The sequence below is a fragment of the Ascaphus truei genome, chromosome 5 (genome assembly GCF_040206685.1).
Source record: "Ascaphus truei isolate aAscTru1 chromosome 5, aAscTru1.hap1, whole genome shotgun sequence".
NCBI classification, from domain to species: Eukaryota; Metazoa; Chordata; class Amphibia; order Anura; family Ascaphidae; genus Ascaphus; species Ascaphus truei.
This window is the reverse complement of record NC_134487.1, coordinates 14994813-15011329: the sequence shown is the minus strand read 5'-3', so window position 1 is coordinate 15011329 and position 16517 is coordinate 14994813. Positions and strand designations below refer to the sequence as shown.

At 40.4% G+C, this 16517-nt stretch overlaps 1 protein-coding gene across 2 annotated transcripts in view; it reads right to left on the bottom strand.

Moving 5' to 3' along the window:
- The window catches only part of TMEM209 (transmembrane protein 209), a 32334-nt gene that overhangs the window by 14700 nt on the left and 1117 nt on the right, over window positions 1-16517 (bottom strand). For both annotated transcript variants that reach the window (XM_075599365.1, XM_075599367.1), the window contains exons 2-9: window positions 15829-15970; window positions 15594-15652; window positions 14506-14637; window positions 8016-8260; window positions 4691-4895; window positions 3969-4144; window positions 1835-1906; window positions 456-552 (exon numbers count right to left, since the gene is read on the bottom strand). In XM_075599365.1, coding sequence (XP_075455480.1) covers window positions 456-552; window positions 1835-1906; window positions 3969-4144; window positions 4691-4895; window positions 8016-8260; window positions 14506-14637; window positions 15594-15652; window positions 15829-15968 — 1126 coding nt within the window. In that variant the 5' untranslated portion in view covers window positions 15969-15970. The remainder of the gene's footprint in view (window positions 1-455; window positions 553-1834; window positions 1907-3968; window positions 4145-4690; window positions 4896-8015; window positions 8261-14505; window positions 14638-15593; window positions 15653-15828; window positions 15971-16517) is intronic.

Here is a 16517-nt window from a genome sequence, read left to right as displayed (position 1 = left end):
TCTCGTTATACACCTGCCCGACTCTGCTCAAAGGATGTCTCCTGTATCTAAAGCACTCTTCCATCTAAAATCTCTCACTTACTGTCCCACACCTCTGCAATGTCCTTCCGGTAAATATCTGACTAGCACCCTCTGTCTCCAGCTTTGAAAAGCCCATCTAAAAAACACACCTCTCTAATAAAGTACTTTGGTAGCTGCCTGGCTGGTACTATACATCTCATACATTTCCCACGACCCCTTGCAGACGCACTTACCATAACACCCCCTATTGTCTCTACGTTCTCCCTACTTACCAATGATTGTAAACTCGTCGGGCAGGGATGCCTTTTCCTAATGTTACTTTTTTTTGTATGAAGCATTTATTTCCATTATGTCACGTGTGTTACTACTGTACAGAGCTATGTACATGGATGGCGCTATATAAAGATATACAAACACTTGAATTCTATGTTTACCTCCTATTTGTAACTCAGGGCTCCCAAATCTTCTCATCTGCGTGTTTACAGAATCCATCTCGTGGACCAGGGTGACCAAAATGGTTTCATTAAGCCACTAGATCAGAAAGATATGAAGAAACAGTCTGTAAATTCAAAGCGATACTCTATGATCCAACAAAAAATCTTAAAAAAGGCAAAATCAGCGTAGACTGCTGATTAAGACCACAAATGTATCTTCTAAGATAGTTGCCAATGCCTTGAGCCACTAAAGATAACAGAGCAGTATTTCTCAGCCAGGGTGCAGCTGCCCAAGGGAAGAAAACCACAAACTACTCTAGCTGCTCAGAAGGCACATTGGGGACGTTCATGCTTTTTGTGCGGTGGGTGAAGACGTGGTGTAAGTAAGAGAAGGTGGGCAAATGGAGTGATAACGATTAAGAGGGTGAGTGTGGGTGTGAGAAAATTGGAGGGGCTGGGGGGAGAGGAGATGAGTGAGGTCTGAAGAGCAGGGTTACCCGAGATGTACAACATTCTTCAGGGGTGCCCCAGAAAAAAATAAAAAATAAGTTGAGAGCCACTGTGCTATACTATCACTTGGGAGAGGTGTAAGATTAATGACCGAAGACTTGATTTGGCACCTACTCCGACGGCCGTAAGGTAATGTATGACCTACAGGATTTGGGGACCATTTGTAATTCACGAGTAGAACCAGAACCACCACCGATAACTAAAATGGTAACTGGAGGGTCCCCAAAGCTAAAAATAGTGCAGCTCAGTTACAAAACACCCCCAATTAGTGTGTTTATATATGTGTGCGCAGATATAGTTATATAGTGTGTGTAATAGATATATGTATGGTGTAAAAGATATATGTATGGTGCATGGTGTGTGCACAGATGTAACCGGATGGTTTTTTCTGCTAGCCCAGGAAAAATTTAGGAAAATTTGGGGCTCACACAGAAAAGTTGCAACATTTCTGTGAGATTTTTCTGCTATTTGAATACAGACTAATAGCCCATCGGATTAACACAGCAGACGGCCCTGCTATTTGAATTGACTACAGGGGACCCCTGCTATGTTAATCCGATGGGCCATTAGTCTGCATTCAAATAGCAGAAAAATCTCAGTAATGTTTCAACCCCAAATTGTAGCCCCAAATTTTCCTAGATTTTTTTGTACTTTTTTCCTGGGCTAGCAGAAGAAGCCATCCGGCTCCATCTGTATGCATGTGTATATACATATACACACACTTATTTTTATAACATAACTGTAGGGGAGATTGCTGCTTTAAAGCATGTTGCTCAATACAAACTTCAGATTCTGATATTCAAATGCTAGACAAAATACTAATATGAAGAGAAATTGTACAAATTTACAGGCAATTACAAAAAACTTACATTTCGGAATTTCGCAGTCCATGAATCCATGTGGTCCAACAGTGGACGGTTCATTGCAACTCTTGCCCAAACCTACAGTTTAAAAGTCAGTGTCTTAATCTAGTAACAGGTGGTTATAAAACAGTACAGCTAACTGGACACAAGGTACACACAATGAATAGTTATACTTTTGTTTGATCCATATGTTGCCATTATCATTTGGCCACCTCTCTCGTCAGTAGAGGTAACATCGCTTATATAGTTAAATCCTTATCTGTAGCTGTTCTCATAAGTGAGGGTCACTCAGTTAAATTCTTGGCCAAAGCATTGTAAACTTGCAAACCATTTCAAGGTGTGTCTTCTGTTTTGCGAGTCCTAACAGTATCTCAGGACGTTTTAAATAGCATGTCCTAACATGCAGCAGTCTATTAAGACTTATTGATCCATTCAAGAAAGAAAATGTTCAGAGATAGTGTTCGGACTTGCAAAAAAAAGGGAACACCTTGAGGTTTGCAAGCTTGCAATGCTTTGGCCAAGAATGTAACTAAGCGATCCTCACTTATGAGAAGAAATACAGATAAGTATTTACCTAAATAAATTTGTCATGTTGGCTGTAGCATTGGGATTTTCTGTCTTTTGTTGTATACATTGTCACAAACCCAGTAGCACTCAGTCTACCAAGGTAGTAACTTCCACATTGTCACTGCCCTTAGTGTACAGAAGCATTTCCTTGGCCGTTAGTGAAATCTCATCCAGTCCTGGGGAGGACTGCACAATTTGTACTGTCTTTGGAATAAAGGTTCCCTGGAAAGTTCCTTGTAGTGACTTTAAATATATGTGTAACCGGTAATCATATCCCCTTATATGCCTTCTTTACAAAATGTAAACAAAACTAATTTAGCTAGCCTCTCAGATTTCAAACCTTAATTTCCTTTAATACTTTGGAGACTCTTATCTGCACTTTTCTCCAGTTCCAAGTGCTGTATCTTTTTATGGACCATTGCCCAAAACTATCATTTATATTCAAGGTGTGGTCTTACCACGCATTTATATAGTTAAATTATGTTGTCTTCCTTTGCCTCTATACACGGTTATGCAAGATAATACCCTGTTAGCCTTTGCGGTTACTGGCTTACTTTGAGCACTATGCATTTATTATGTACATTAGCAAGCATGAGGATTCTTGCTTCCCATTGATCTGCATTAAACCTCATATGCCATTTACATGCCCAAGCTTCCAGTATTTCGGTAGATAAAATTACTCCATGCTCTTTTTTTACTACCTTACATAATTGTAAATCAGCAAAGATGGAGACTTTACTCTCCATGTATACTTCAATATCATTAAAAGAACTTCAAAAAGGAGAGCCCAGTACAGAACCTTGAGCTACTCCACTTACCACTTTAGCCCAATCTGAAGAGGTTCCATTTGACAACTCTGTTGCCCATCCTTCAATGTGTAAATGTTTTCACCCAGAACAATTTACTGTATTATGTACATTAACCTTGTGTGGTATATGAAAAGCCATTGGAAAATCTAAGTAGACCACATAAACTGCATGGTATTGGTCTAAATGCTTGTTAAAGAAACTAAGAAGATGACCTATTCCTCAAAACTTCATGCCGACTTTCTGATTTTCTCTAAATTTATTAGTAAAGTACCAGACAGCATTCCTATTGTGCTTAGTGAAAAAAGTGGGAATCATAACTCCAACTTTTCCACAACAGCATATGTACAAGATGGAGACATCAGCACTCCCAAACATTAATAGTATGGAACATATTAAAAGAAAAAAAAGTCTCTATTCCACAAATGCTGCAGCATATAAAGTACTTTATAAAATCAGCTCATGTGGACTCTCGCTACCGTCCTAATGATTTAGTCTCCTACCATCAGAACCTGCTTAGGTCTCAAGAGTTCCCTCTGTGCTGGAGGGACTACTCCCCTGGCTGCAAAATGTATCAGTCTTCCCAGGCATTGCCAATACTGCCCTGACAGCCCCCTACACCCCCTCCCCCAATATCTTCACTCCCTCTGGCTTGGATGGTCCAGCTCAGAACTGATTGGAAGTCTAAGAATTGCCTTACATTAACTATTTTTTTTCTCCTGCAAACTCTCCCATTAAATGAATCATACACCTGCCTCCCTTCTTACTTCTTCCGCTGCTTGTTTTGATCCAAGATCAGCTTCATCCTTATTTGCAGATGGAGCCTGGGATCGGTAAGACAGCTGGTACTGGAACTTTCGGAGGGTCTGTGCATAATCGCCCATGGAGCGGCTGTAATTCCAGAAGGTTGGGCTGTTGGAAGGCGAATTGGAATCTGGACTCCCTGTATCGGCATTCAGAGTACAAACACACAGATCACAAGCATGAAGTCAGAAGTCACAAAACCACAAAAAAATAATCTGAAAAATATTAATGTCATCATTAACATGAATGGAAAGCTCCACTACCTTGAAATGCATTGAAGGTTTCTCTGGCACACAAGGGGTTAAGCAATAAAAGTGCAATACAAACTAAAATATCCAGTTCTAATTCAATTCTGTCTTGTGCCCATGAGCCCCAGTATTTAAATGGTTCTGGCCATGGTATGGCCTGTGCAGTAGACTGGGGTGAGGTGGGGGAAGGGAAAACAAGGACTAGATCCTGGCATCAGGCCATTCGCAGGAGAGCGGACAGTGGGACCAAGAGACTCGGCAATGTAATTTTCCAACAATAATTCAGAGGAAACAGCCATTAGATTATTCCCAACTTCCAAAGCCCAATCTCCCTATTTAGTTACATGATGGTTGGTTTAACCAGCTTTGGCACAAATTCTATTGTGGGAGGATAAAGGCCCTTCTGCCATAGTGCCACGGCTTACTTCACTACATACCCAGTTGAGCGCGGTGCTGCTTCTCCTCTTCACACCGAAGGAACGTGTCTAGTAACTTTAGGTCTGTCATGTAGTCTTCTTTGCCAGTTGGGGAGCTGTAGGCAGGTGGTGAAGAGCGGTACCGAGGTCTCAATCCACCACTTTCCACTGGGCCAAGACTGCTGGGGTACTGAGGTGAGCCAGAAGTTGGACTATAACTTGGGATCTAGCAGAGAGTTGAAGATGAGTACGTACCATTACCAATTACTGCTAAAAATACAGAAGCAGAGATTTAAAACACCAGAAGAGAAGAAAAAACACACATTGGAACTGGAACTTGCATTTTTATAATTATATTAGAATAATAAAACAAATTATTTTTAAAGGCACACAATACATTGTAGACATTCAAAATAAGGTAATTGATGGGAGGAAAAAAATACTTTCTTCCAATTGAGGTTTCGGGTTATTTTTTATAATTTAATAGGACAATCCCAACATAGTGCTGCTAGCTCCCCACTTTTATTTTGCACTGTTTGCCAGAGTTCTGCAAAAGATCGAGTTCTTCCTTCCCTGAAAATTCCACTGTGGACGGCCCCCACAGGTGGATCCCCAGCGAGGGAGGGAATGCTGAACTTTCACCATTGCCTGACCCAGGGTGGTCCCACTGCTTGACTACAACTTATGTTTGTGAGTTTACTACTTTTTCATTTATCCCTGTAATAACTATCTGCACTATTTTCTGTGTCCTCTATTTTTCATATATGGGATCCTCCTCACCATGTTTCTCTACACGGTTGTCTGTCAGGATATATCACCATTGAATCAACGTATGAGGTGGTCCACTCTTTATAACCACAAAGCTCGTATCGCTCACGGAAAATGTGAGCGAATTACATATTTATTAGAATCACCACTATCCAAAAAATGTTTGCACGGTGTGTGTTTTTCTCTTTTTATATACCCCTGGATGTAAGTGTGCTCCTGACCTGTCTCTACAACCATATATGGACTTGGATTGAGTACACTCTAGGAGCAGCACCTATTCAGAGGACTGTATATATTTAATCTTCCCTCACCAGTGTGTTCACTTTGTTTAATTACATTTTATCAATATGGTATTTGCACTTGATTTTGTCTTCAGAAGTGTATTAACACCTATTTGCAAATTGGAGAATTGTCAATGAGCTAAGAACCTGAAACGGGAAGCTAAGAACCTGAAACGGGAAGCTAAGAACCTGAAACGGGAAGCTAAGAACCTGAAACGGGAAGCTAAGAACCTGAAACGGGAAGCTAAGAACCTGAAACGGGAAGCTAAGAACCTGAAACGGGAAGCTAAGAACCTGAAACGGGAAGCTAAGAACCTGAAACGGGAAGCTAAGAACCTGAAACGGGGAGCTAAGAACCTGAAACGGGGAGCTAAGAACCTGAAACGGGGAGCTAAGAACCTGAAACGGGGAGCTAAGAACCTGAAACGGGAAGCTAAGAACCTGAAACGGGAAGCTAAGAACCTGAAACGGGAAGCTAAGAACCTGAAACGGGAAGCTAAGAACCTGAAACGGGAAGCTAAGAACCTGAAACGGGGAGCTAAGAACCTGAAACGGGGAGCTAAGAACCTGAAACGGGAAGCTAAGAACCTGAAACGGGAAGCTAAGAACCTGAAACGGGAAGCTAAGAACCTGAAACGGGAAGCTAAGAACCTGAAACGGGGAGCTAAGAACCTGAAACGGGGAGCCAAGAACCTGAAACGGGGGCCAAACAGACCAAAAAATGTACAAAAGAACCAACTAAAGGACTTCTTTGTTGTTTAATTTAAATGTAGAGATTCACGAATAAATGGAAATGCAACTTGGGAGCACAGGATTTGTGCTTTTGTTTTCCGTAAATGCAAGGACAATTCTTTTCCAGTTACATACTCAATTAAAAGGTACAGTATGGAATGATAGTGTTTGGCCGCGATTCTAGTGACCGCGGCGGCACGAGCTGCGAAGTGCAGAAGCCGATAGGGGCCGGGCAAAGTGTGCACAAGAGCGACCGCGCGGCAGATTTTTCAAGATACAAACCATTTTTTTTTATCGCACGATGGCCGTGTCACGTGAGCAGTTCAGCCAATGAAGGCTAACCAGCCTGATGACACGCCCACCACTCCTCCCCAATCGCTGGAAGCTCAGTTCACCCAGCGCTTGGGCGACAGGCGTTACTGTTGCATTCAGTTATAGCGGCAGGTTTAAGCTTACATAATTCAGTTGTTGAGAGATATAGATATAAATGTATGATCACCAAAGTGTTCATGATACCAAATATAAATATATGGGGTTTATTAAATCCATACAATACAGGTAGCCCAATATAGAAATATATTAAGAATATAACAGGACGGCACTCATGGACTTGGCAACGAAGCAAACAGTTCTATTTACACACAAAAAAATACAATGAAGTAGCACTCACCCCGTCTAACACAATTCAGCTAGAGGCGTTATGATCCTGCACCGCAAGATGCATACAACTACAAAAAACAAACTGGATCAGCGCTCAAAAATAATAATAGTGAAGGACTTGCATCAGGGGGCCTTGAAACGTTGCTCTATTGTGCACATATAACCGTGTCTCTGCTAACATTTCCTTTCCCTGTGTAGCCAAAGATTTTTCTTGTATAGCTGCTTTTTGATACATTAAAGAAGATACTTGGCGAGATCAAAAACAAAACCGTAAGTCCTTCATTATTATTTTTGAGCGCTGATCCAGTTTTTTTTGTTCTATTTACACGACAAAATAGACGTTTCGGTCCTTTTTAGGACCTTCAAGATAGATATCTTGATAAAAGGTCCCCCAAAAGGGACAATAGATGTGCAATGTGCAAACACTATTTATTCGCTACCAAGCCCGAGTGCCGTCCTCTTCTATTCCCGTTTGTACAAGTACACCCGATCTCCGGCACCAGTGCAAACAGATTCTATTACCTAGCGTGCCCAGTTCACACAGGATACTTCCATAGCATACTGAGGAGTGAACCATTTCAAATGAGGTATTACACAGGTTGCGCATAGTAGAAATATTAATTTCATGGTAAAAGCAAAAATACTTTATATGTATAGAGGGCTTTAATCACAAAACACAATTATACGTTAGAGGCAATTACACGGCTACTTCTGGGGGAAGGGGTGCTGGCTATACACATCTGCCAAAGGAAAGGGAACATACTCATTTTATTGTCCAATTTTAGGTTAGCTCAGGGCGATAAACTCCAGAATCGACAATGAGCACAACTAAAACCTTGAGTACGTTAGATCAACGTCGTAACCTTTATGACATGTTTATGTCATGGTCCAAATCATCCACTTACCTTCGAGTAGCTGCTGCCGCTGCTGAGTGAATAAGGCCCAGCTGTAACAAAGCCACTGCTGTTTGGTGACAGAGTCTGTAACTGAGGGCTGTAGCCAGTGATGCAGCTGGAAGAAAACTTGGGGCTGGTACTAGGTGATCGGGAAGGACTGTAACTCAGCACGCTCTGCCCCTGCATTACAGGGGATGGTGTGAAGGCCGGAATCGTATTTGCCACAAGATCCCGAGGCGGAGAGGACTGTACAGCTGTAATGGAGGACACACTCCTAGAATTAGGTTAAATAAATATTAACATGCACTCAACCACATTTTCTGCATTATCTTTTTATACATCGGCACCAAATCCCCGCCAAGTTTGAAGGCATGCAAATAAACTAATGTTATACACACCAGTGAGATCAAGAGGCTACCTCATGAGTTTCAGAACTCAATTTGCACAGATTAAAGCAGCAGCTGCTTTTTATTTGTAATGCACTTGAATTGGGTGTCCCCCGATATCCAGGAACCCAAGATATTTGTAGTGTGTGTTGCTCAAAACACCGCCATCCCCTCCAAAAACTACAACTTTGGTCATGGGGTCACCAATAGAAATGTCACCTGCCAATGACCATGCAGGAGCAACAGTGATACCAATCATCATATTTTGTCTTGCAGTATCTCTGAAACAAGTGGGTCCATTCTTCACATAGAGAGAAAAAAAACCAACCCCCTCTCCCCCCCACAAAAAAACCATGAGCTGCATGGACTTCTGCTTTAAGGTATTTGGACAGGCTCTGAATTGATCTTAGACAGGGTTTCCCTGGCCCAGCAACATCATCCAAAAGACTGCAGATATTATTGGTATGGATCGGAAAATGAGCACACAAGATACTGAAAGGGACACATCCTATTTGCACAAAGGGGCTACTTCATGTGTTAACCCGAAGTATTCAAATATATACAATTAAGCGTGGAATATGATTTTGGGATTGGCATTGTTATCGTGACTTTAGATCAATACTTACAGCAACCCATGAAACACGTTGTTTCCAGTTTTACAAGTCATATGCCGAGATAATGTAACCCTCTATAATGGCAGACTCCAACAACATTTTAATATCCGAGTTTGCATACTACAAGAATACGCATCTTTCGCCTTCAAATTGTGCAAACAAAACATATAATATATGGTAACCTAGTATCATTTTCCCAGGTTTTGCTGTACAAGCAGTGTTATACATTAGAAGAAAGCATTCATGTCCAAATTAAACAAAGCTAAACGGGACACTTCTCATTTTAAAGCTGCAGTTCAGTCAATATCCTGCATTTGTGTTTTTTTTTAATAAATCAGTTCTGTAGTAAGAAAAAATACTTTTAGCATTTTCTGTTTAAAAAAAAAAAACCAGCTTTTAAAGACCAATTTTCTTGTATTCTATTTTAACAGCCATTTGCTAAGGCACTGCCCCTTCATGTCCTGTCACAAGCCCTGGCACACCCCTTTGTGAGCCCTGCCCTCCCTCTAGCATATGTCAGTGCAGGAGTGCTCATGAATATTCATGAGCTTTCACTGACAGACAAGCAGAATATAAACAGATCCCTTCACTAATTATGTCACCAAATTTCGACCTATCAATACATGGAGAACGAATTGACCTGCAGCTATACTGTTCTTTAGGTAATTAGAGATTGCACACATGAAACTATTGAAGTAAAAAAAAAAAAAAAGACTGAACTGCAGCTTTAATGTCACCCAGAAACATCAATTGCAGTTTAATCCCTGTAACGATGATAGATAGAATCATTACTTGATGTCTGCACTCTCATCGATTGAAAGATTCAAAATAAAAAGTAATGCTCCCTGTAGATGCGCCTCTCAGTTGACGAATTATAGGTGGAACTGTCCATTAACATTATACTCATTACAACAAAAATATTTAAATTATCCAGTGGTGCCAGACTTGTCTATGGGGAGAAAAAGGAAACAGGCAGACAGCCGCATACTGTCTTTAGTAGGGCCGCACACTGTCTATAGTAGGGTTTCATCTGTATAACATATATTGAGTAGCGACAAAGGATTGCCTGCAGGGTGTTGCAGAACTTTAAATAAGTAAAGATGTTGCGTGTACTGACTGATCCGTGTGTTTGATTTGAAGTGCTGGTTGTTTAAAGTGTGTGCAGTTAGAACCAGAAGCAGTTTGAACAAGGAAGCGGTTAAACAAGGTATTGTAGTACAGTTTACTGTTAGTACTTCTAAACTTCATAGTTGCTAGAATGAGCAGGATTGAAAATGCCACTCAATGTACATCTTGCCACATGTATGTGCACTTGGAGCAGCTGTTCCAAGGAGCATACCGCTGTGAGAGGTGTGAGCAGGTGGTCTCTTTAGAGTCAGAGATTGCTGATCTGAAGAGGCAACTTGCAATATTCAGGGACATTGGCAATCTTGAAAGGGAATTAGAGCTCACTGAGCAGGCCCTTGCTTCGACTAGTGGTGCAGATGGTGGCGCTGTTAGTGAGGAGCAGGTAGGTAGCTGGTGACAGAAGGGGAAGCAGGGGCAATAGGGAGAGGCAGGTCGTTTCTGAGCTGACACATCCCAATAGATTTGCTGTGTTGAGTGAAGATATTGGTAATGTCGGGGCAGAAATGGCAAGGCTGGGGGAGACTAATTCCTCTAGCAGCCAGGGGAATAGTTCCTCCAGCACAGTGGATGCTCAGATACAAAGAAAGATTGTGGTGGTAGGGGACTCCATTATTAGGAAGGTAGATAGGGCAATCTGTTGCTGTGGCCGCATGAACCGAGCAGTTTGTTGTCTCCCGAGTGCTCGGGTTCGGCACATTGCTGATCGGGTAGACAGATTGTTGGAGGGTGGCTGGGATTGACCCGACGGTCTTGGTACACGTTGGTACCAATGACGAAGTTAGAGAAAGATGGAGGGTCCTAAAAAATGATTAAAGGGATCTAGGCCAAAAGCTTAAGGCAAGGACCTCCAAGGTAGTATTTTCTGAAATACTACCAGTGCCATGCGCTACCACAGGGAGACAGTCAGAGATCAGGGAGGTTAATGCATGGCTAATAAAGTGGTGTATGAAGGAGGGGTTTGGGTTTTTAGAGCACTGGGACTCCTTTACTGAGAGGTGCCATCTATATTCTAGGGACGGATTGCACCTCAATGAAGAGGGATCTTCTGTGCTAGGGGGGAGAATGCTAAAAAGGTTGGAGGAGATTTTAAACTAGGATGGAGGGGGGGAGGGGAATGAAACAGATAATGAACTAAATGGAATAGATGAGGATACAAGGTGGTAGAATGGGGGCAAGTGCGAGTTTGACAAGCAGTGAGACACCCATAGTAAATACAGATAATACTAGAAAACTTCTTAAGACTAAACCAAGTGGGCGCAGAAAGGAAGGAGCAGATAAGATAATAGTACAGGCTGAAAAAAAAACTTAAATGTATGCTTGCTAATGCAAGAAGCTTGAATAGCTGCAAGGGAGCAGTATGATATCATAGGCATTACTGAAACATGGTGGGATGAAACTCATGACTGGACAGTTAATTTAGAGGGTTATTCTCTTTTTCGGAAGTATCGAACAAATAGAAGGGGAGGTGGAGTATGTTTATATGTTAAACCGGATCTAAAACCTATTATAAAGGGATGATGTTTATGAAGGGAATGATAAAAATGTAGAGACTTTGTGGATAGAAATTAGCAGTGGAGATAAAAGTATTAAGAAAATGTTTGTGGTAATATGCTATAAACCACCAAATATCTGTGAGATTGAGGAAGCTAAAATACTTTTGCAAATGGAAAAGGCATCAAAACTGGGTCATGTTTGCATAATGGGGGATTTTAATTATTCAGACAGACTGGGACAATGAGATTAGTGTTACAACAAAAGGAAACAGGTTTTTGGGGGTGCTTAAAGACAATTATATGACCCAAATTATTGAGGAACCAACCAGGAGAGGGGCAATACCGGATTTGGTCATATCAAACAAACAATGTAGAAGTAATAACAAATATTCACGTCCTGGAACATTTGGGTAACAGTGATCATAACATGGTCTCATTTGAAATAAATTATCAAAAAATAGATTTCTTGGGTTCAACAAAGACCTTCAACTTTGGAAAGGCAGATTTTAATAAACTGAGGTCTAATCTAGTAGTAATACAATGGGATGATGATTTTGCAGGGAAAAATGTAGAAGATAAATGGGCAGTCTTTAAAACATTGTTAGAAAAGCACACTTATCAGTGTATACCCTTGGGTAATAAGTATAAAAGAAATAAGTCAAAACCAATGTGGCTAAATAAACAGGTAGGGGAGGAAATGGACAAGAAGAGGAAGGCGTTTAGATTCTTTAAGTCAGACGGGAATTAGTATAGAAGTATCAGAATTATAAGGAATGTAACAAAAATTGCAAAAGGGCAATCAAATTAGCAATAATGGATAATGAAAAAAGGATTGCAATAGAAAGTAAGGTCAACCCTAAAATGTTCTTTAAGTACCTTAATAATAAAAAAAATGAGAAAAGAAAATATAAGACCCTTTCAGTGTGAGATGGGTAGGCAGATTATTATTGGAGATAAGGAAAAAGCTGAGGTATTAAACAAATTCTTTGCCACGGTGTTTACCAGGGAAGAATCAAGTTCAATAGTAGTGCCGCAGGAGGAAGCCACAACCTCCATATTAATGAACAATTGGTTAACTGAGGAAGAAGTTCATAAGCCACTTGAAAAAATTAAAGTAAATAAGGCACCTGGCCCCGATGGCATACATCCAAGAGTTCTCAAGGAGTTAAGTTCAGTAATAGCCAAACCATTATATTTAATATTCAAGGACCATTTCCACAGGCTCAGTACCACAAGATTGGCGTAAAGCAGATGTGGTGCCTATATTTAAAAAGGGAGCAAGATCACAACTGGGAAATTACAGACCTGTAAGCCTGACTTCAATAGTAGGGAAACTACTTGAAGGTTTAATACGGGATAATATTCAGGAATACCTAATGGAAAACAAAATTATTAGTAATAGTCAGCATGGATTTATGAAGGATAGATCTTGCCAAACTAACCTTATTTGTTTCTTTGAGGAGGTAAGTAGGAATTTAGACCAGGGTAATGCAGTTGATGTGGTCTACTTAAATTTTGCAAAGGCTTTTTATACGGTTCCACACAAGAGGTTGGTGTACAAATAAAAGAAAATTGAACTCAGGAATAATGTATGCACCTGGATTGAAAACTGGTTAAAGGACAGACAACAGAGGGTTGTCATAAATGGAACTTTTTCAGATTGGGCTAAAGTAGTGAGTGGAGTACCTCAGGGATCGGTACTGGGACCCCTGCTTATTAACTTGTTTATTAATGACCTTGAGATCGAGAGCAAAGTCTCCATCTTTGCTGATGATACTAAATTGTGTAAGGTAATAGAATCAGAGCAGAATGTAATTTTTCTTCAGAAGGACTTGGAGAGACTGGAAACGTGGGCAGGTAAATGGCAAATGAGGTTTAACACAGATAAATGTAAGGTTATGCATTTGGGTTGCAAGAATAAAAAGGCGACTTACAAATTAAATGGAGATATATTGGGGGAATCCTTGGTGGAGAAGGATTTAGGAGTGCTTGTAGACTGCAGGCTTAGCAAAAGTGCCAAATGTCATGCAGTAGCTGCAAAGGCAAACAAGATCTTATCTTGCAAACGGGCAATGGATGGAAGGGAAGTAAACATAATTATGTCCCTTTACAAAGCACTAGTAAGACCACACCTTGAATATGGAGTACAATTTTGGGCACCAATCCTAAGAAAAGACATTATGAAATTAGAGAGAGTGCAGAGAAGAGCCACCAAATTAATAAAGGGGATGGACAATCTAACTTATGGGGAGAGGCTAGCTTAATTAGATTTATTTACATTAGAAAAGAGGCATCTAAGAGGGGATATGATAACTATATACAAATATATTCAGGGACAATACAAGGAGCTTTCAAAAGAACTATTCAACCAATGGGCAGTACAAAGGACTCGGGCCATCCCTTAAGGTTGGAGGAAAGGAGATTTCACCAGCAACAAAGGAAATGGTTCTTTACAGTAAGGGCAGTTAAAATGTGGAATTCATTACCCATGGAGACTGTAATGGTAGATACAATAGATTTGTTCAAAAAAAGGTTGGCCATCTTTTTAGATGGGAAAGGTATACAGGGATATACAAAATAAGTATACATGGGAAGGATGTTGATCCAGGGATTAATCCGATTGCCAATTCTTGGAGTCAGGAAGGAATTAATTTTTCCCCGTAAGGGTTTTTTTTGTTTGCCTTGCTCTGGATCAATAAGTATAGATATAGGATAAAGTATCTGTTGTCTAAATTTAGCATAGGTTGAACTTGATGGACCTATGTCTTTTTTTCAACCTCATCTACTATGTAATTATGTTCAGCTGGTGTCTACAAATTGGAGACAGAACTAAAGCATAAATACCAATGTTTATTAAACATGATGCCAAAATACTTACAAGAGTAGGGCATTCCTAGGAGCTTTTGCTGCGAGGGGCTCAGAGTAAGGTTCGGGGACGTCATTGTGTATTTGAAGTATCGCCAGAAATCAAACAGGGCATTCAGACTGAACAAGGACGCGAGGGCGAGTTCTAGAGGGAGAGAGAGAAAAGAAATAAATAAAAGTAAAAAAACAAGCTGCTCTTCAGTTACAATTCACATTGCTGTTCTGTTCAATGTCAAGAAGAGTGGGTAGACACACACTACGAGCTCAATAAACTTATCAGTTGCAGCACAGGGAGAACTGCAGTTCCCCGAGGGGAAAACGCTGCAGCCAGAGAAACCCGCATAACTGTGCAGGATTCGTCAACTAACAGCATTATCCACCTCCAAACCCATGGAAAAATGAGAATTCATTACAGCTTTCAGCAACTTGCATTATGTTAGCTCCTGGGAACAGCTGAAACTAGAGACCTGTCAGCACCACAGCAAGGGTGAGACCTTGTTTCTTAATGGGTATATGACCTGTGTTTTGCTCCCTCTGGATAAAACGTGTTCTAAGGGAAATTTCTGGAAACAAGTTCCCATCGGAGGTCTGAGCATTAATTTTGACAACAAACACTAGTATCTAATCACTTATTTTTTTATGTCACTTAATGCTGTGAATCCCTTATGATATAAATAATTTCACCTACACTTTACATTTGTGAGAGCGCCGTTCTAAACCACTATCTGGATTCTTACTAGGTATAGAACAAGGGCCCTGAAGTGGTTAACATTATACAAACTAATATAAGTAACTCAATTTGCCAGACATTTTCTGGTCTATTAGATGGTCACTTGTGATACCGTGAAATATCGTTGAACATGCAAAGTCAACACAAAAATTATGTTTTGAAAAACAACCGAAATGTCACTTTTCATTACTATGGGAACTCCCTGGAGAGTTTAATTTGTTCTCCTTAGAACATCTCGTTGATAAACATTAACATTGCCAGCAGATACAAGATATATTTTCAAACTTCTTAGATACGTAACTATACTTGCGAATTATTAAATAGGGAGGGAAATAAAGAATAAACACTGAAAGTGAATAGAAGTTACTTACCAATGTACCACAGCGGCCAATATGAAACGTTATAATAGGTACTGATCATTTTACCAGTCCTGAAAAGGAAAAAACAAAAATAGGGGAGTCATGAGTATTATAGCTCACAGCTTTGCACAAAAAAATACTACTTAACCCTTTCAGAACTGAAGGGGTATGGGCTGTTCTTTTCAATGCATGCAGAATGGCTGTTTTGCATGACAAATTACATAAATCACCCTACAAGTGAACTCACATCTCAGTGTAAACCATGCCAGCCAGAGACACATTTAGAAGCGCCCAGGCCAAGACCACTTTTTTAGCATTTGCCGCTTTCCTCATCTGGATGGTTTGGTCAATGAAGGACATACTCTGGCTTTGCTCCAATGGCTTCATTTCTAACAGATAAAAGAAAAGCATTAATACCTAGAAATAAAGGGACACAAGAAAGGCAGTGTGTGTGAGATGTAGAGATATATATGTAATGGAAATAGCCATGTTAGTCCAGTTGCGATAGTGCAGAATAAATGAGTTCAGTATTAGGTAATAAATTTTTTATTTGGGACTAACAATTTATGGCATAGAACAAGCTTGAGAGTTCTCTCTTCCTCGGGTCGGCAAAAATAGGTTGTCCACCTATGTAGAAGTTTTGGAGACTTTCCAACGAGGTTTAAACAACTGAAATGGGGCAATTTAACAAAAAATGTGGGCTGGCCAAGTGGTACTGCTTTAATGAAACTGGACATTTACATAGCACCGGCATCATACACAGCACTTTACAAGAGAATCCATTACAGGGAATTATAATACAATAAAGTGCAAAAAACACACAATAGGAAATAAATCCCTGCCCCAGAGCTAACAATCTAAACGGTTACATTGACATTCATCTTCACACGCCTCACAGGGTGACATACTGACATGATGTGACATTCATCTTCACAC